Source organism: Cnephaeus nilssonii (genome assembly GCF_951640355.1).
Source record: "Cnephaeus nilssonii genome assembly, chromosome: 9".
Classification (NCBI taxonomy): Eukaryota; Metazoa; Chordata; class Mammalia; order Chiroptera; family Vespertilionidae; genus Cnephaeus; species Cnephaeus nilssonii.
In genome coordinates, this window is record NC_137080.1 from 84,973,634 (window position 1) to 84,993,623 (window position 19,990).

General features: G+C 54.0%; 2 protein-coding genes across 2 annotated transcripts; one reads left to right on the plus strand and one right to left on the minus strand.

Annotated features, from left to right (window-relative positions):
* Positions 1–487: 487 nt before the first annotated feature.
* On the plus strand, positions 488–12,252 carry PEX6 (peroxisomal biogenesis factor 6). Its single transcript, XM_079780582.1, has 17 exons — positions 488–1,483; positions 3,238–3,401; positions 3,889–3,972; positions 7,181–7,283; positions 7,367–7,497; positions 8,102–8,213; positions 8,531–8,739; positions 9,200–9,395; positions 9,578–9,654; positions 9,805–9,937; positions 10,019–10,224; positions 10,315–10,376; positions 10,618–10,726; positions 11,016–11,132; positions 11,258–11,335; positions 11,482–11,621; positions 11,814–12,252. Exons 1-17 carry the CDS (start codon positions 584–586, stop codon positions 11,948–11,950), a joined length of 2,958 nt encoding a protein of 985 aa, XP_079636708.1. The 5' UTR covers positions 488–583; the 3' UTR covers positions 11,951–12,252.
* A 157-nt stretch (positions 12,253–12,409) lies between these two features.
* Positions 12,410–15,811, minus strand: GNMT (glycine N-methyltransferase; the record flags this gene model as incomplete). Its single annotated transcript, XM_079780606.1, has 6 exons — positions 12,410–12,741; positions 12,832–12,953; positions 13,048–13,190; positions 13,403–13,519; positions 14,202–14,329; positions 15,567–15,811. 6 exons carry the CDS (start codon positions 15,809–15,811, stop codon positions 12,570–12,572), a joined length of 927 nt encoding a protein of 308 aa, XP_079636732.1. The 3' UTR covers positions 12,410–12,569.
* Positions 15,812–19,990: the final 4,179 nt, after the last annotated feature.

Below are 19,990 nucleotides of genomic sequence, written 5' to 3' on the forward strand. Positions count from 1 at the left end.
CGGGGCTCCATGAATCACATGCAGTAATTCAACCAGCAAGCACTACATACCCATAAGCATGCCTGAGACAGTTTTAATAATCCTACCACTCCCTGCTTCAACCTTCCCACACCCCCCAAACCTCAGTGCCTACACTTCCAGTGGGAACTGTAGGATTTCCACAGAGAAATGGACTCCTTCCTAAACACTCCACCCACAGCTCCCAGCCGCGGGCCGAGTTGGCCCGCTGCACGCTGACCGTTCACTGACGATTCAAGAAATTAAGTGCATGCTACGGGGCAAGGTGGTTGAGAGCACGTTACTCCCTTAGCAGGCGTGCAAGGCTAATCCCTGGAAACGGTTTCAAAGGACGCGTGCGTCAAGACTGTGCAACCGCAGCAAATTGTGCTACTGCCATCGAGGTACCAACCAGATCCAGCCAGGGCGCAGCTCACCCTCAGAGCCAGCGCGCTGCCCCCCACGCCCCACCCACCTGCCTCGCACCTCCCCCGACGGAAGCGGAAACGGCGCCCGCCGCGGAGCCGAAGGGCTGTCCGGCTCCGGGAGGCGCGCTGCTTCCGTGGCCCCCTTGGTCCCTGTCACCATGGCGCTGGCAGTCTTGCGGGTCCTGGACCCCTTCCCGAACGAGACACCCCCGTTGGCGGTGTTGCTGCCGCCCGGGGGCCCGTGGCCGGCGGCGGGGCACGGCCTGGTGCTGGCCCTGCGGCCCGCAGGGGAGAGCCCGGCGGGGCCGGCGCTGCTGGTGGCGGCCCTGGAGGGAGCGGGCGCGGGGGTCGAGGAGCAGGGTCCCGGGCCCCCGCAGCTGCTGGTGAGCCGCGCGCTGCTGCGGCTCCTGGCCCTGGGCTCCGGGGCGCGGGTGCGGGCGCGGCCGGTGCGGCGGCCCCCGGCGCTGGGCTGGGCGTTGCTCGGCACTTCGCCGGGGCCCGGGCTCGGACCGCGAATCGGGCCGCTGCTGGTGAGGCGCGGGGAGGCCCTGCCCGTGCCCGTGCCCGTGCCCGTGCCCGGACCGCGGGTGCTGGAGACGCGGCCGGCGTTGCAAGGGCTGCTGGGCCCAGGGACGCGGCTGGCTGTGACTGAGCTCCGAGGGCGGTCCAAACTGGGCCCGGAGGCGGGGGACTGCAGCCGGCCCCCACCCCCGCCCTTGGTGTCCTCCTTCGCGGTTTCCGGTGCCGTCCGGCGACTCCGGGGAGTTCTAGGGGGCACTGGAGACTCCCTGGGGGTGAGCCGGAGTTGTCTCCGTCGCCTCGGCCTCTTCCAGGGCGAGTGGGTGTGGGTGACCCCGGCCGGGGAGGCATCGAAGGCTTCCCAGCCACGCTTGGCCACGGTGCAGGTGCTGGAGCCTCGCTGGGACCTTTCGGAAAGGCTGGGGCCCGGCTCTGGGCCGGTGGGAAAGCCTCTCGCCGATGGACTGGCCCTCGTGCCGGCCACCCTGGCTTTTAACCTCGGCTGTGATCTCCTCGAAGTGGGAGAGCTCAGAATCCAGGTAGGAGGTAGGGCTGAGGTCAGGAATGCTTATGCGCCTTCTCCCCTCTTTGTTTCAATCAGTAGTAAAGGTCCTTTACTACTTAGGTCTTGGATTTTCCGCTTAATGCCTCAGCCTGATGTATCCTTTCTCTACAATCAAAGTATCCTTATCCTCCATAGTGCGGTGGTGCATGGGAAGGCCTTTCTTCTACCCGGGTGAAATGTGAGGTGCACCAGGTACCAGGGTCATACATTAACAAGTGTTTGTGGAAATGCCAGTGTACCCCGTATTGTGCTGGGTAGTATGGAGGATGACACTTCAATGCTTTTGCTCATGCTTATCCTTGGCTTCAAATTTTTTTTCTGTTCTCCCCTTTATCTGTTAAAAGTCCTACCATCCTTTTCTTCAAGGCCCATATAAAAATGCCACCATCCTCACAAAGCCTTTCATAATTTCACCATCAAAAATTTAGCATGACATCCTCTTACATATAGCATTGTGCCTTTTTTGGGCAGCATTTATTTTATTCTGCCTTTTTATGTTCATGTCATCTGTCTAATCCCCAATTATATACTGTAAATTTCTTAAAGGTAGGGCCCTTTATTATCTTTGGTGCCTGGTGTCTAATTGTAATATTTTATTAAATACTGGTGACCTTGTGCACGAAATTTGTCCCTCAGCCCGGCCTGCACCCTCTCCAATCTGGGGTCCCTCTCGCAATCTGGGACCGCTGGCTTCTAACGGCTCACCTGCCTACCTGCCTGATCGCCCCTAACCACTCTGCCTGCTGGCCTGATCACCCCCAACTGCCCTCCCCTCCTGGCCTGATCGCCCCTAACTGCCTCTGCCTCGGCCCTGCCATCATGGCTTTGTCCGGAAGGATGTCCGGAAGGTCTCCCGGTCTAGTTAGCATATTGCCCTTTTATTAGGATAGATATCCAAGTGAAGTTTTTGGTTTCTTCCTTTAAGGACCTTACTTCAAGAAGATAATTGTTGGGGTTTTTTTGGAGGGGGGGGGAACAAATATAGTCTAATGTTTAATTAAGCATGTAGATGGATGTTTAATTGTCCAATATGGAAGCCACTAGCCACTTTGTGACTTTAATTAAAACTAAATAAAGTTAAAAATTCAGGTCTTCAGTTGTTTTAGTCACATATCAAGTAAGTACTCAATAGGCACCTGTAAATATAGGACATTTCTATCACTGTGGATAGTTCTATTAGATGATGCTGGCCTAGCCAACGAGGGCCATGGATGTCAGGAAGAGATGTATGCATGAATGGGAGCCAGGACTGGGTTTCTTTCTGAATGGAGGAAAAACTAGAGTACTCAGACTGGAGCTCATTCAGCTGAACCAACCCGTTAAGCTTCAGTGAGTTCCTATCCTCTCCCCACCGCCTGAATTCAGAGTGCCCGCTCTAATGTCCACTTAACATCCAGCCCAGTGGCTGCCTGGTGCCATTCAAAGGACTGGGAATTAAGTGGCTACCATTTTAGTGGCTCTGGCCCAACTTGAAGGTATCACAGAAGAGTTATGGGGAACTTTTGGAGTTAATGTCAGAAAAGTCAGAGTCAGAAACCTTTTCTTGTGCTCCTTAGGAGAGGTTTCTGTTTTCTAGGGAAGATACAGGTCTTCAGCTCTGCTTCCTAGACCTCCCCTCCCACAAGCCTTGGGGTAATGGGAATGAAAGTAGAAATACTGGCTGCTAAGAGAGAGGGCAGAGCCTGACTCTGGGAGAAGATTATAAGGTGATGGTTATTTCTCTCATAGAGATACTTGGAAGGCTCCGGCGCCCCTGAAGACAAAGGAAGCCACTCAGTGCTGCCTGGGCCTCCGTTTGCCAAAGAGTTACACATCGAAATTGTGTCCTCTCCCCACTACAGCACGAGTGGAAATTATGACCATGTTCTGTATCGGCACTTTCAGACACCCAGGTTAGCTGGCTACCCCTTTTAGGAGGATAGCATCTCACCCCCATTGCTCTCCTGTCCCATCACACCTGGATCCAGGTACCATGGAGCCTCTGGTTTTAAAAAGCCACATTTTAAGCAGTATTGTGGCTGGAAGCCTCTTGGTGTGTCAGGCAGACAGGAGAAGAAAAATCTGGACCTTGAGGTGAATCTGGACATTCTAAACTGAGAAACGGCTTTGATTTGAGAGGAACCCCAAGAGAGCCAGGATCCTGCGTCACCCCTCCCTGGTTCCTGATTCCCCTTCCCAGCCTCCCCGCCATTTCCTCCAGCCCATTCTAGGTCAGACTTGCTCTCTGGACAACTGCTTGGGGTCTCTGGGTGGGTAGTAGACCCCTAGGAAGTAGTCTTCATGTTGATGGTGGGAATGGGGAGGGGTGGGGGAGGAGTATGTCAGGCACATGCTCTTGACTCCCGCTGTGAGCTGACCAGGGCCACTGCTGTGTTCCAGGGCGGTCCAGGAAGGGGATGTTCTGTGTGTGCCAACAGTTGGGCAAGTAGAGATCCTGGAAGGAAGGCCAGAGAAACTGCCCAGGTATGCAGCTGCCTCCTCTCTCACAGCTGGGGTTCCTACTCTGGGTGCAGGAGTTTTGCAACCCCCTCTTCCCAGGTGGTATGGGATAATTTTGTGCATAAGAACATTTTGTTGTTCTCCATTTTCCACTCTTCAGGTTCTCATTAGGCACATAACGGAAAAAAAGATTTAAGAGTCACTGCCTGCTAGCTTTGGGTGGGGTTTATCCTCAAAGGGAATGGTGGCCCCAGGTGAGGTAAAGCATGAGAAATAAGGAATGGCCTAGACCCAGGTGGAATTCCTTGTTTTCCATTCTCAACCACAATGTTGTTTGGGCCATACCTCCCACATACTCAGCACGAGGAGACCCAGGCTCTGATTTCTACCCTAATTGATGGGGTGTGCACATGCTGCTGTTCGGTTTTATGTCCCGAAAGGGGGAGCGAGGGATTGCTGCTGTCCTAGAGAGGCCTCCCCTCTTTCCTTATCCTCAACAGAGAACGAGAAATAAGAGCATAAATGAGCCAATAACCTTGAAACAGGAAGAGTCCAACCTTTCTCCTGTTGACTCTTGACCACAGAGGCTCCTTGTAAAATGGTGAGGAAAGGAACTCAGAGACTGCTTTGGCCTTATATGAAGGGGGAAGAATGTGTAGTGCCTGTATCCCAGTCAGACCCTCTATTCAGGACTGATTTCCAGTGGCAGACGCACAAACCCAACTTTCAGGCAAAGCTCAGAGAGGTGGTGGGACCAGCTTGCGGGATCTTGGGTTTAAGCATCATCAGGACCAAGGTCTCGGGCTCAGCCAGCCTGGGTTCTCTGCCCAGAGAGAGATGCCTTGCCTGAAGTGCCTGATTTATTCTTGACCAACATCCAGGGCTGTGGTAGTGCCCCGTGTAACACATGGCACCTCTTTGAGCTTTCCCAGATCAAATCTACACCTGGGACCTGGGGGAAAGTGCCAGGCTGGCAGGTACCAGTCACTTCCCACTTCTGTCTTCCATCCTCCAATGCCTAAGAGCTAGCGTTCTGTAGGAGAACTTCAGGATGTCTACCCTTCTCACTGTCAAAGGGACACAGGCATTAGGCCCTCCTGAGACAGACCAGCAAGCCAATCCTATTCCTGGACGTCTGCCATCCTAACCCTCCAGAGAGCTGTCTCCCTCTGGGTGCTGAGCACACTCCTTCCCCCTGAGCAGGTCCTGGAAAGCAGGGTTGGAAGGACAGTTGTCTCCAAGGACAGGTGAGGATGAGTGCTTTAGCCCTGTCCCCTGAGCCTGGTAAGGGAAGCCCTGCAGGGAGTCTCCTGTGATAGTGTAACCTCTCCAGGTTCTACCCTGCGTTCCACGTCCCTAACCAGGCTGACGGGAGCCAGGCTCCCCTGTCTCCCATCTGGCTCCTGGGAACACAACCCAGTGTTCCCCAGCAGAGTCCAGATATGTTCCAAAGTTCTGACCCTTGTACTCGGCGAAGTGGTCCAGCTGCCCTCCACGGAAACGAGGAGTCTCCCCCTAACCCTCCACTGGAGCTGTGCCTCCTTGGGTCCCAGTGCTGGCCATCTGTACCCTGACGCACGATGCTGGGCTTGATTGAGATCCTAGGTTGTAGACCCATCCATTGTTTGTTTGTAATGAATGATTAACAGGAAGACAGATTTCCTTATGTCCTAGTTTTTAGCATGATCTCTGCCTGCCGTAATAGTTACAAGAATTTCATAATACTAGCGTGATGTGCTTCCCCCTGCCACCTGGAGGCATTCCCACCACTCCCCTTTTGCTCCCCGAGGGGCAGCTTTGTGACTGTAGGTCATTGTGAGCAAAGGAATTTGCAGGTTGATTGGACCTCAGTGAGGCCAAGGTTATGGACTGGCTCTGCCATTGCCTTGCTGCCTGAGGATTAAAGAGGACAAGTTCATCATTTCTTCATCTGAGAAACTGGGCTGGTAACAGCTCCCTGCAGCGGCAGCAGCGGGTTGGGTAACCCTAATTCTCTATGACACTGGCCAGTGCCTGCATAGCCCTGTCTATGACTGAGGAACTTTTGAAAAATACAGATGCCAGAGCCCCACCCCAGACCTATTGGAACAGAATCAAGTGAAGCCGGGGCCTATGCAGTCTTTTCATTTTTTTCCAAAGGAAGGGAAAATAAGGAATGGCCTAGACCCAGGTTAACTTTTAAATTGAGATATAATTCATATACCATCAAATTCATGCTTTTGGAATGTACATCTCAGTGGTTTTTGGTATATTCACAAGGTTGTGCAACCTAATTCCAGACTCATTAGCAGTCACTCCCTATTCCCTCCTTTTTTCAGCGCCTGGCAACCACTAATCTGCTGAATGGGTTCATACATGTGAGAAATGTTGATTTTTATGCCCTGGCTGGTATCTCAGTGGTTAGAGCATCAGCCCACATGCCAAAGGGTCTTGGGTTCAATTCCCAGTCAGGGCATGTGCCGGAGGCAACCAGTCCATGTATCTCGCTCACATCTGTCTCTATTTCTTTATCCCTTCCTCCCTTTCACTCTCTCTAAAAACCAATGGAAAAAATATCTTCGGGTGAGGATTAACAAAAAAAATTTTCAAAAACAAAAATAAGAAGCCCCGGCCGGTTTTTCTCAGTGGTTAGAGCGTTGGCCCTTGGACTGAAGGGTCGTGTGTTCAGTTCTGGTCATTGTGTCTCTCACATCGATGTTTCTCTCTCTGTGTCTCTCCCCATCCCTTCCACTCTCTCTAAAAATCAGTGGAAAAAGAATATCCTTGGGCCCTAACTGGTTTGGCTCAGTGGATGGAGCGTTGGCCTGCGGACTGAAGGGTCCCAGGTTCGATTCCGTTCAAGGGCATGTACCTTGGTTGCGGGCACATCCCCAGTGGAAGGTGTGCAGGAAGCAGCTGATCGATGTTTCTCTCTCATCGTTGTTTCTAACTCTCTATCCCTCTCCCCTCCTCTCTGTAAAAAAACCCAATAAAACATATATTTAAAAAAAAAATAGAATATCCTTGGGTGAGGATTAACCAAAAAAAAAAAAAAAAAAGAAGAAGAAGAAAGACCACCTACTTTTCCTTCCCCCAGTTCTCCCCACCCCGATCCCCGCCGGGTCTGTGACATTTATTTGTGCTGCTCTTGAGTTTGTCCCTGCAGTGGACCCCTGTGATTGACAGCCACCTTGTCCTTGGGGAGGGGCTTTGTGGGTGTGGGTCTGGGACTCACGGGGCCTCTTTCCTGCAGGTGGCAGGAGATGTTCTTCAAAGTGAAGAGAACAGTTGGGGAAGCTCCAGATGGGCCAACCCGCGCCTACTTGGCTGACACCACCCATACCTCCTTGTACTTGGTGAGGCCCTGGGGTAGCAGTAGACCTGAGGAAAGGAGCAGAAACAACTTCTAAAAACTAAAGGTTCCTCACACCTTTCACAGGCGGGTTCCACCCTGAGCCCTGTTCCAAGGGTCCCTTCGGGAGAATCCAGCTGGAGCAGCTTATCTCCTCCGGGCCTGGAGGCCTTGGTGACCGAGCTGTGTGCTGCCCTGAAACCTCGCCTCCAGCCAGGGTGAGTGAGGCTGCAGCAGCTTCGGGGTCGCCACATCCCCGGAGGGGAGCAGGCCAGACAAGTAGTCCCCACGCCCTGGTGGACGTGCTATCGGCTGGACCGCCCGCACACCAGTCTGCCAGCGCCACTAGCCCCTGTGCTTTCTGTAGGCAGAGTCCCAGGCTCCTTTCCCGGGATAACATCACCCTCCAAGGCTGGCAGTGGAGGAAGAATCTCCACCAGGGACAGCTGTCTCTGACGGCCCTTCCCCTCGGGGAGCCCACTAGCCATGCCGGTCCTCACCAACCACCCTGACCTGGAAGGACACAGCTCTCCAGACCACTGACCCAAGTGTAGACACAGACCCTTCCCTGATACCAGTCCAGTCCAGACCAGACACACAGGGCTTTATGGAAGGAGCAGGGGTGACGACGGGAATCAGTCCTGGCCAGAGCACCATAGGTGGCGTGGGAAATGTGGCCTCAGGGTGTGGGGACAGCCCAGGGTTGGGGGTGCTTCAAGGAGAGAGAAATGGTGTATGGGCTCTAGATCCAAGGCTCTTGTGTTACCGGGGACTCTGAATTTGGGGCAGAGTGGAAGAGACGTGTCTGTCCTCTGGTTGCAGGGGTGCCCTGCTGACAGGAACTGGCAGCGTCCTTCTACGGGGCCCCCCGGGCAGTGGGAAGACCACAGCAGTGGCTGCTGCCTGCAGCCGCCTCGGGCTCCACTTGCTGAAGGTGAGGGTACCTGGAGAGTAGAACCCAAGTGCTTCCCCTGCCCAGCCCAGATTCTCCCTTCTCCCTCTCCCCTCTCCCTTCTGGCTACTAGCCTGGCTCTAACTCCTCAGCCCAGATGCTTTCAAGGAGGGGGTTTTAAGATTTTGATGGACAGTCCAGGGAATGAGGGTAGGGTAAAGAAGAGGTAGGACTGGCCAGCAGTACCTTCTTTTCCCCATCCCTGCCCTTAAAAAGAGAGGTGGCCTGCACCTTCTGACTCCTGCCCCAGTCAGTCCCACCTGGCCCTTGCTCACAGGCCCATCGGGACCCCTCCCCAGGTGCCCTGCTCCAGCCTCTGTGCGGACAGCAGCGGGGCTGTGGAGACAAAGCTGCAGGCCACCTTCTCCCGGGCCCGGCGCTGCCGGCCTGTGGTTCTGTTGCTGACAGCCTTGGACCTTCTGGGCCGGGATCGTGATGGGCTAGGTGAGGACGCCCGTGTGGTGGCCACGCTGCGTCGCCTCCTCCATGATGAGGACCCCCTCACCAGGTATACTGAGCTGGGCCCAGCCCTCGTCCCTCTCTTCAGCCTTTCATCCTCTAGCCTTCCCCCGTTCCACGGCTTCTCCAGTGTCTACTGCCAGTTTGGCTGCCCTCCCGACAGCCCTGAGGAGCTTAGGGGTACCCAGAGGGAGAAGGAGGTGGTCCCTAGTTTTTCTTGGGGAGCACTAGGTTGAAGAAAAAGCACAGCCTCTGCCCTCAGTGAGCTCCCTGTGTGAGGGGGACACAGGTCCCCCTCGAGGTATTCCCATGGAGCCCATCCAGGAAGCCTTGGGGTGCTCATCTCCTATCTCATCTTAGCACCCACCAACCTCCCGCCCTCCTGCACCTGCCTCAGGACAAGGCAGTGCTCAGCTGGCAGCTGAGTTCTCCCCCAGTCCCCACTCCCAGTCCCCACTCACTGTCCCCGCTCCCAGTCCCCACTCCCTGTTCCCACTCCGTGTCCGCAGCTGCCCTCCACTGATGGTTGTAGCCACCACAAGCCGGGCCCAGGACCTGCCTGCTGACGTGCAGACAGCATTTCCGCATGAGCTGGAGGTGCCTGTGCTGTCAGAGGGGCAGCGGCTCAGCATCCTGCAGGCCCTCACTGCCCGGCTGCCCCTGGGCCAAGAGGTGGACCTAGCCCAGCTGGCTCGGCGGTGTGCAGTGAGTACCAAGGCAGGGTCCTCCCACGTTCTTTGTCATAGGAACTCAGACCTGCTGCCCTGCAAGTGAGGGTAGAAAACCCCGAGGCACCAACATTGGGCCTCAGCTCCGGCTGGAGGACCAGCCACCCAAGGTTCCTGCCTTCTGTGCCCTGCTCATGCGTCCTTTCCTGTGGTTCCCAGGGCTTTGTGGTAGGAGATCTCTATGCCCTTTTGACTCACAGCAGCCGGGCAGCTTGCACCAGGATCAGGAACTCTGGGTAAGAAAACTGGGTATAAAAGGGCAAAGGTGACAAGAGGAAATATGGGTGGGTGGGAGCTGGTAAGGAAGGGAGGAGGGAACAGGACCCTGATGGGGGGAGGCCTCCAGGTCAGGTCCTTCAGACACCTCCCTGGGTTTCTCTGGGCAGTTTGGCCGGCGCCTTGAGTGAGGAGGATGAGCGGGAGCTGTGTGCTGCTGGCTTTCCGCTCCTGGCGGAGGACTTCGGGCAGGCCCTGGAGCAGCTGCAGTCAGCTCACTCCCAGGCCATCGGCGCCCCTAAGGTAGAGACTCTAGGCCCTTAGAGGAGGGACCGGAGCTCCATCCTCCGGCATATCCCCAACCGGGCTCTTTCCATCCCCTAGATCCCCTCGGTGTCCTGGCACGATGTGGGCGGGCTGCAGGAGGTGAAGAAGGAGATCCTGGAGACCATCCAGCTCCCTCTAGAGCACCCTGAGCTGCTGAGCCTGGGCCTGAGGCGCTCAGGCCTCCTGCTCCATGGGCCTCCTGGCACTGGCAAGACCCTCCTGGCCAAGGCAGTGGCCACTGAGTGCAGCCTTACCTTCCTCAGGTGACGAGGGGCCTGGAGAGAGGCTGGGTGGATTGAGCCGATCGTGTTTGGGTGTCTAACGAGTGTTACCTTCCACATCCTCTCCCTCAGCGTGAAGGGGCCAGAGCTCATCAACATGTACGTGGGCCAAAGTGAGGAGAATGTACGGGAAGGTGAGTGAGTGGACAGGGCTTCCAGTCCTGAAACCGAAGGCCCCTCTACCCCACCCCCAACCCCCCGACCCTCAGGCTGCTCATGGGCATTCCTAGTCTTCCTTTCCACAAGTCCCGGTTCTGCCAGTGGGGCCTCTTTCCTGGAGCTAGTAATGAATTACCAAGCCTGGGTTTTCTTCCCTCCTATCTTGCCTTTAAAGCCCCCCTGAGCTTCCCCTCCTGTGGGCCCCTCTCTCCTCAGTGTTTGCCAGGGCCCGGGCTGCGGCTCCCTGCATTATCTTCTTTGATGAACTGGACTCCTTGGCCCCAAGCCGGGGGCGAAGTGGAGACTCTGGAGGTGTGATGGACAGGTGGGGGCCTGAGCCAGCATGGAGCCTGGGTCCAGGACGGAGGGATGCGAGATGGGTTGCAGCAGTCTTCTGAGCCCAGAGTGCTGTCCTTCCGGTTCTGAGACAGAAGCTAAAAGGGGCTGTGGCTTTGGGTGTGGGACATTGAGGAGAATGGGTGTCTGCATGGAGGGTACACAGGGCCCGACTCAGCAAGGGGCCCTGTGGGGAAGGCCTGCAAGGAGAGGCACCACAGGCAGGCAGGGCAGAGCTGAGGGTGGGCCCACGACTCCCCTTCGCTCCTCCTTTGCAGGGTGGTGTCTCAGCTCCTGGCTGAGCTGGATGGGCTTCATAGCACTCAGGATGTGTTTGTGATCGGAGCCACCAACAGACCAGACCTCCTGGACCCTGCCCTCCTGCGGCCTGGCAGGTGCCCATCCTGTTCCTCTCCTCCCCCAGACCCAGTCAGGCTTGCCCCTTGGCCCCGTCCTGTGCCTTCTTCATTCACCCTTATGCTGGGCTCCCTGACACGTGTGCCCACCTCTCTCCCTAAAGATTTGACAAGCTGGTGTTTATGGGGGTGAGCGAGGACCGTGCCTCCCAGCTCCGTGTTCTGAGCGCCATCACACGCAAGTATGCCCTGATGGAGACTCCCAGAGGGCTTGGGCCTTGGTCTGGTTAGGGAATAAGTGCAATGTGCAGAATACACTGGTCAGGGGTGCCTTTTGAGGGAGTAGGGCATGCCGGGTAAAACTTTCTTTCCTGTGTCCCTACAACAGATTCAAGCTGGAGCCCTCCGTGAGCTTGGTGACCGTGCTGGATCACTGCCCTCCCCAGCTGACCGGTGCGGACCTCTACTCCCTCTGTTCTGATGCCATGACAGCTGCCCTCAAACGCAGGGTTCGGGACCTGGAGGAAGGTGAGCCACTCGCCTGCCCCAGAGGTCAGTCAAAAGGCTAGAGGGAAAACCAGGCCCGGTTCTGGATTTCAGAAGGGGGACTCTGGGCAAGAAGGCCCCCCCCCCCACCCAGGGCTCTCCTTGCTTGGACAGAGCCAGAGTTCCCCGACAGGCTGGGAACCCTGGCCTCCCTCCCCCATGTCGTCCCCCTAGGGCTGGAGCCCAGGAACTCAGCACTGCTGCTCACCATGGAGGACCTGCTGCAGGCCGCCGCCCGCCTGGAGCCCTCCGTCAGTGAGCAGGAACTGCTCCGGTACAAGCGCATCCAGCGCAAGTTTGCCGCCTGCTAGGGGCCTCCTGCAGTCTGGGACCCTACCGCACCCACAGCGGCTAAAGCTCCCTGGGGATCCCCGCAGACCTGAGAGAGCAAAGGGCTCTGTCCAGGCGGCCATTACCCACCTGAAGGCTGCCTACCTCCAGGAGATCCCCTGGGTGCCAGGGGGAAGAGGCCTGAGAGGATTCAAGAGGCATCCCCGGTCCGTTTTTCCAGGCCAGCCCCAACACTAAGGCCCTTCTGCTCAGGAAGTGGGGTGGGAACCTGGAGTTCTGGGAATTGGGCACTGAGGGGGCCAGGTGGGTAGGTAAAAATAAAGTGTATGCTGCCCTCTGCTGGTGGTGTGGTGGTTGTGGGGAAGAGCAAGACAGAGGAGTAAGGCCAGGGGCAGAAGGCAGGGTGGGCTCCACAGGAGCCTGATCCTTCTGACATAAACACAAGACATGCAGGAACTGAAAAAGGCACAGACTGTATTGTTCACCCTCACATTAGGCTGAACCCAGATCCCTGCACCCCAGCTGCAGTTGGCCCCTCCGCACACCGCAAGGATCTGCATGTGGAGCTGCTGGTGTGGGGCTCCCCAGACAGAGCCTGGCAAGGCCCCGGGCACAGGGTTGTGGGAGCTGAGGCCACGCTCAGTCCGTCCTCTTGAGCACGTGGATGAAATAGCAGGGAATGTAGGCCTGGCCTGGCTTGTAAGGCTTGAAGTCACCCAGGATGCTGTGCTGGCACTTGCCCCCAAAGGCGGCTCGGAGCAACTCGGTGAAGGACGTTAGACAGTGAGGGTAGTAGGAGAGCCGAAACTTACTGCAACAGAGACACGACCAACCGTGAGGACTGGCGGCCTCAGCACCGCCCCCCCCTCCCAACTCATCCCCCACCTAGCTAAGTGGATACCTCAAGCCAAGAGAACCGTCCTGGCCAGCCCCCGGCACCTGCACCGTGTAGTCCAGGGTCACCATGTGGGCCTTGTTGTTCACTGTCAGCACTGAGGTCGTGATGTCCTTGGTCAAGTCACTCTGTAAGTGGCGGCTGCATTAGTCTCTGCAACCGCTGTGGGGCCTGGACCCCAGGATCACACCTCCCACTCTGGGCCCTCCCTCAGGGGCCCACCTTATAGTAGATGTTCTTTCCTGGGGGTGCACAGCCTGTGCTGAGGATGTGGTCGTAGTTACGATGATCGATGACCAGCAAGCCCCCTGGCCGCACCATGTTCGCAATGTTCTTCAGTGCCAGACGGTGCTCACTCTGGTCCCCTGAGCTCCCGGCAGGGGCGAGAGGCTGTGTCTACTTAGGGCCCCCAGCACCAGTCTCCCCTCCATCTTTCTACTACCCAAGGATGCCAGTGCCAAGGCAGAGAGGGGCAAAAAGCATAGTCTGCTCTGGCGGGAGAGCAGGTGCCCAGGGCTCTGTGGAAAGGGGGTATAGCTCAAAGCAAGGGCCATGCCAAGGCCACACCCTCTCTCACCTTTGCAGTCTGGCAAGTGAGCAAAACTGTTTCCAAGGCAGATGACAGCATCGAAGCCGCCCTCTGGTGGCTGGGGCACATCTTTGTCCAGAGTCATCCAGTTGGCTTCCTCAATGACTGGGGGCCGGGAAGGGGAGATCAGGCGGGCACCCTGATACCACCAGTACCCATCTCCACCAAGTGCAGCTCTGCCTCCGTTTCCCCACAAGAGAGACACAGGGACTCCACATCCAGTTAGAGGGAGGGGATCATTATGGACATGGAGGGTGAAGGGGAAGAGGGGTGGAGAGAGAAGGAAGCCATGGTTCAAAAGGAGGGCTCTGTGCTTATGGGCTTTTATTTGGGGGGAGGGAAAGACATTATAAATATAATTAAGCCCGGCTGGTGTGGCTCAGTGATTGGTATCCAGCTGTGAACCAGGATGTCACGGTTCGATTCCCTGTCAGGGCACAGGCCTGGGTTGCGGGCTCGATCCCCAGTAGGGGATGTGCAGGAGGTAGCCGATCAATGATTCTCATCATTGATGTTTCAATCTTTCCCTCTCCCTCTCTGAAATCAAATATATTATATATATATATATATATATATATATATATATATATATATATAATGTAATTAAAACTGGCTCCTCATACCTGATATCGCATTCTGGCACCTAAGCCTCCCTTTTAAGGGAAATGACAGTAATTTTGCTGTGTCCTTTAGGAAAACAAAACACCCCACCCGGGAGCCCAGGGCAGAGAGCAGTGTCCTGGGTGTTGGGCTGGGAGGGCCTGCCTGACTGGACCGCATCGCCTACCCCACTTGTCGAAGGCGGGCTCATGGCGTCGGTTCCAGCGCTCTTTAAGCGCATATTTCAGCATCTTGTCACTGGCGTCCACACTGGTCACGCTGAAGCCCTCTTCCACCAGCATGATGGAGTCCACCCTGGGTAGGACGGGGGGTGAGAGGCAGAGAGGGGCAATCAGGGGGCCTGGGAAGGCGAGGAGGCCCCTGGCACTCCATTCCTCCACTTCCTCTCCCCAGGCCCTCTCCGCTGACCTCAAATGACCTGGCAAATCTATTACCACCAGGCAGCAACATAGTGTTTTGGTTTTTAGCACCTATTCAGAGTCAGATATTCTACAAATGTGCATTAAAACTCATAGCAATCCACCCTAGCTCAGTGGGTTGGCTCAGTGGGTAGAGCATTGGCCTTCGATTCTGGTCAAGGGCACGTACCTGGATTGCAGGCTCCTCCCCAGCCCCGGCTGTACAGGAGGCAACCAATCGATGTGTTTCTCTCACATCGATATTTCTCTCTTTCCCTCTCTCTTCCATTCTCTAAAATCTATGTATCCTCGAGGGGGAGGATTGAAAAAACAAACAGAGCCGAAACCGGTTTGGCTCAGTGGATAGAGCGTCGGCCTGCGGACTGAAGGGTCCCAGGTTCGATTCCGGTCAAGGGCATGTACCTTGGTTGCGGGCACATCCCCAGTAGGGGGTGTGCAAGAGGCAGCCGATCGATGTTTCTCTCTCATCGATGTTTCTAACTCTCTATCCCTCTCTCTTCCTCTCTGTAAGAAAAAAATCAATAAAATATATTAAAAAAAGAAAAGAAAAAACAAACAGAAAAGGAGGGGCCCCATCTGAGAGCCGGGGCAGACAGGCTCCTGGAAGCTAAGAAACGTGTGCACAGAACACTGCATGCAGGTCGTGTGGAGCACTGGCAGACTCTGGCCGACCAGGTCTGTTCTCTCCGCCAGATGGGGATCTTTCCCTCTCCGAGGCCGAGTTTCCATCGCTGTGAGTGGGATTCCACTGCGTACTTACCTCCTCGGGTTTTGTGAGGATTTTCAAAACATGTTTCAAAAGCTCTCGGCACAGGCAAATGCTGAGCAAATGTTAATTGTCAACAATTGCCATCACCCGAGGAATAACGCGGGAGCAGGATCCCATCGCTCTGGCCCAAAGCCCAGCCCTGGCGCTGCAGCCTTCCCCACCAGCTGTGCCCACCCTCACTCCGCCCTCACCCCGCCGGCCTCGCCCGTGCGCCGGGCCTGCCTGTGGGCCGGCGGGACAGACGCGGTGCCCGGCCCAGGCGGCGGAAGCTGCCCCGGGGTGCCAGGCCAGGTCGTGCAGTGCGGCGCCCCGGTTCCCCGGACCCCGTCCCCGCCAGGCTCACCCGGTGCCGCAGGCCACGTCGAGCACCCGCTGGCAGCCGTGCTGGCGCAGCAGCCCGAGCAGCCAGGCCTTGTACTCGGCCGTGCGGCTGCGGGTGTCCCCGATGTAGAGCTGCCACACGCGCGCCGCCTCTCCATCCGCGTACTGGTCCGGGAGCCCCTCCGCCGCCACCCCCAGGGAGCGGGTCCGGTACACGCTGTCCACCATCCTGCGACGCACCTGGCTCTGCGGCACCCGGCCCCGCATTTATAGCCCGGCCTGTGCGGGAGGCCCGGCGGTCCCACCTGCCCAATGGCAGGTGAGCGTGGGGACACGCCCCTGCTGGGTCCCGGCCCAGCACCCGCGGGGAGGGCCCTCCCTCGAAACCCTGGGCGCACCCTTCTCGCCCGCCTGGGGATCCAGGCCTCTGGGCAATCCCTCTGGGCGGGAAAGGACTCTCCTAGCCCCGTGCCCGGCTGGCAGGAGGACCGGGAGGGGCCAGGAGGGGGGGAGGGGGCGCAGTGAGGGTGCCCACTTCACCCCCACCCCAAACCGGAAAGAAAGGAAAGACTTTTCTTCAGCGCCAGCCGGTGCCCACGCTGGTCCTCTGAGCTTCAGGCGGGTCCACACGGAGCTCAGCGCCCAGGACTGGACCATCCTCTGTGAATGACGGCATTAGCATGTCTAAAGGAGTGGCCGCCACGGAGGCCTGGTCCGCCGGGGAAGGAAGGAATGGGGAGTCTCTGCGGAGGATGCTGGTCTGGCCCCCCACGTCCAGGAGCAGTTCTGAATCCAGGGATCAGTCCGCCCACCTGGAGGCGGGGGCTCCTCTGTCCTGTAGGGGATGCAGCAAGCGTTTCCCCGAGCCGCTTAAGGAGTGTGGTCCTCAGCAGTCCGCAAGCTTCTAAAAGCCCTCTGCTCTGCGCGGCGATGCCCACGGGGTGGGCAGTCAGGGTCAGGGTGCGAGTGCTTGCACTCTTGCCATATCTTGCTCATTGTCACTTCATAAGTTGGTCTTGGTTTGGTTAGTGTATACATCCACCCTTCCTCCCAAAGCAGGTCTTCACCCAGGTCCTAGGACAAGACTCTGGACTGAGATGGATTCAGTAAGAGGATTCCACCCAGCGAAGCCCAGGACAGCAAGAACAGCCTTCCCACCTGTCTGCCCCGCTGGCTGCAGGAGAGTGAGGTACAGACATAGACCTCAGAACAAAGGAGCCTCTCCTCCTCTCATCCTTGTTGTTGTTGTTGTTAGGAATCCTCATCCAAGGATGTTTTCCCATTGGTTTTTCAAGGAGTGGGAGGGAGGGAGGACACAGAGAGAGAAACATCCATGTGAGAGAGACACATCAATTAGTTGCCTCCCACACATGCCCCAACCAAGGCTGGGGATCAAGCCTACAACCCAGGTATGTGCCCTTGGCCCGAATCGAGGCAGGGCCCTTCAGTCCGTGGGCCAGCACTCTATTCACTGAGCCAAACCGGCGAGGGCCCCTCACCCTTTATTGTCTATAGAATCTGGGAGCTGGTAGAACCCCAAAGATCATGTAATCCTTTTTCAAAAATTGATTTGAGAGAGAGAGAGAGAGATAGCCAGAGAAGTAAACATCGATTTGTTGTTCCACTTATTTATACATTCATTGGTTGATTCTTGTATGAGCTCTGGCCTAGGACGATGCTCTAACCAACTGAGCTACTGGGCCAGGACCCATGTAATCCTTCTTCACTTTAGTACACAGACTGCCTCGAATGGGCCTGTCTATGCCCAAGTAATGGAGCCTTGTGCTTATGCTGACCCTTCAGGCAGGTCTTTGGCAACAAGCTTGCAAAGGCACTGTACTGGGGAGTAGCAAGTAAACCCAGTTTTCTTTGGTCAGAATATTCCAGGGGAAATCTACACCATCACTCCTAGACTTTGAGAAAAAACTCAGGTGAAAAAAATTGTCCTCTCAGTTGTGGGCAGCAATCTGTGTATGTAACTACCTCTCTATGGGGTGGTTTTTTAATATTTATTTATTTAAATTATTTATTTATCCCATCTCGTTATCTCTTTATTTATTAATTTCTTAGTATGAGGCCTTTCCAAGGAAATTAGTTCCTTCCTTGGGTAGGAAAATGCATTCTGTGTTGTTTTTTTTAACTGTTCTTTTTTTAAAAAGGAAGATGCATTCTTTACTTAAAATAAACTTGATACTATTTATTCCAAATCAGGAGGAAAGGAATAAATTGTTTGGCTATAAATTGATGAGCTGGGAGTGGTATCTGTTAACTTAATTTGGCCATAAGAAATACAATTTTAGGGGAAAATAGACTTAATAGATTACCTACTTTTGCATATTGGAGTGCTAAAATGCACTTAAGAAATTTGAGAAAAAATGAAGAATGATGTTCAATTAGAATAACAACCAAAATGGTAGGAAAATAACATTTTTGTCATTATTTATAAATGGATTGACTGGATATAAACTATTTGAGAAGTTATGTGGCCAGGACAGTTTGTTTTTCCCCCTTACTATCACTTTCTTTCCCATTTACTTTTGCCTCTTACACTCTCTGAATGGGTCTGCTTTCCTCTGGGCTCCAAATGCTGTTGGAGAACGCCAGCTTTGAAAGACCAGGGTAATCATGTCCATAGATTTACCAGACCCTTTGGTTCAAAACACTTAAGGACAAATATTACTGTGATTTTGAATACTTTCTTCTCCTAACATTTTTATATATAATAGTGAAGACTTGGAGAAGAGCATTGACTTGTAAATATAGGCATCTTTGCCCACCCTTTCATTTAGAAATTGCCATTCAAAGATTAGACTCTGAAGCTCTTTGATAAAATTACCTTGAAACAAAAAGGAAAAAATTACGTAGAACAACTATTTAAGTGTCTTGTTTTTGATTTGGTGTAACTTGATTACCCATACTGTACCCAGAAAAATTTTTTTCTTTTCCAGAAACTATTTATTTTTTTCCTTTCCTGTTTTAAAATAAAATTGTTTGGCCCAGCCGGCATGGTTCAGTGGTTTAGCATTGACCTATGAACCAGGAGGTCATGGTTCACTTCCTGGTCAGGGCACATGCCTGGGTTGTGGGCTTGATCCCCAGTGTGGGGTGTGCAGGAAGCTGCTGATCAATGGTTCTCTCTCATCATTGATGTTTCTATCTCTCTCTCCCTCTCCCTTCCTCTCTGAAATTTTAAAAAAAATATATATATAATATACACTGAGTGGCCAGATTATTATGATCTCTGAACATATAATAATGTGGCCACTCAGTGTATATCCTATATAATAAAAGGCTAATATGCAAATTGTCCCCTCGACCAGGAGTTCGACCAGCAGTCAGGCTGGCCAACTGCCCATGTCCCCTCCCCCTGGCCAGGCTGGCCGGACCCCACCCATGCACAAATTCATGCACCGGGCCTCTAAAATACACACACACACACACACACACACACACTGAGTGGCCAGATTATTATGCGTTCAGAGATCATAATGATCATAATAATCTGGCCACTCAGTGTGTGTGTGTGTGTGTGTGTGTGTGTGTGTATATATATACACACACACACACACATATATATATATATATATATATATATAAAACAAAAAAGTCATTTGTATATATATATTTGTATATATATATATATATATATATACACAAAAAAGTCATTTGTATATATATATTTGTGTGTATATATATATATATATATATATACAAAAAAGTCATTTGTATATATATATTTGTGTGTATATATAACAAAAAAGTCATTTGAATTTTAGGTGTAATGCATACCTCTGAATGTTTGGATAGCATTTTTGTGATTGGTTGCAGCCTTTAGGCTAAAGGCCATTTTCTCCATATTGATAAGGAATTTTATTTAAATATTTGGTTTTTATTTAAATAAAAATATATATTTCTAAAAAATCTTAAATATCAATATTTTAACAAAAATAAAATGCTCCCACAATTTTTCAAGAGATGAACATTTGGATGATTATAATCAAACTAGAGGCCTGGTGTATGAATTCATGCATGGGTAGGGTCAGGCTGGCCTGCCCCAATTGGGCCGATGGTGGCCGGCCAGCCGGGGGAGGAGCCATGGGAGGTTGGCCGGCTGGCTCTCCCCCGATTAGGCCGGTTGGCCAGCTGCAGTGCGCCTCATAGTGACCAGTTATTCCGGTCATTCCGGTCATTCTGGTCACTTGGCTTTTATATATATAGATATAGATCATTTTCCAATGAAATTTTTCTTTTTTTAAAAAAATAATTCTTTATTGTTTAAAGTATTACATATGTCCCCTTTTCCCTCCATCGACCCCCTCCAGCCCACATCCCCCCTTCCTTGCCCCAGGCCTTCAGCACCCTATTGTCTGTGTCCATGGGTTGATTACCTCCCACCCACCCACCCTCCCCCGCCTTCCCTCTGAGATTCCACACTCTGTTCCATCC

Coding starts and splice junctions, on each gene's coding strand:
- PEX6 (XM_079780582.1), top strand. CDS start 584: ATGGCGCTGGCAGTCTTGCGGGTCCTGGACCCCTTCCCGAACGAGACA. Junction 1,484..3,237: donor TGGGAGAGCTCAGAATCCAG/GTAGGAGGTAGG, acceptor TTTCTCTCATAG/AGATACTTGGAAGGCTCCGG. Junction 7,498..8,101: donor AAACCTCGCCTCCAGCCAGG/GTGAGTGAGGCT, acceptor CTCTGGTTGCAG/GGGTGCCCTGCTGACAGGAA.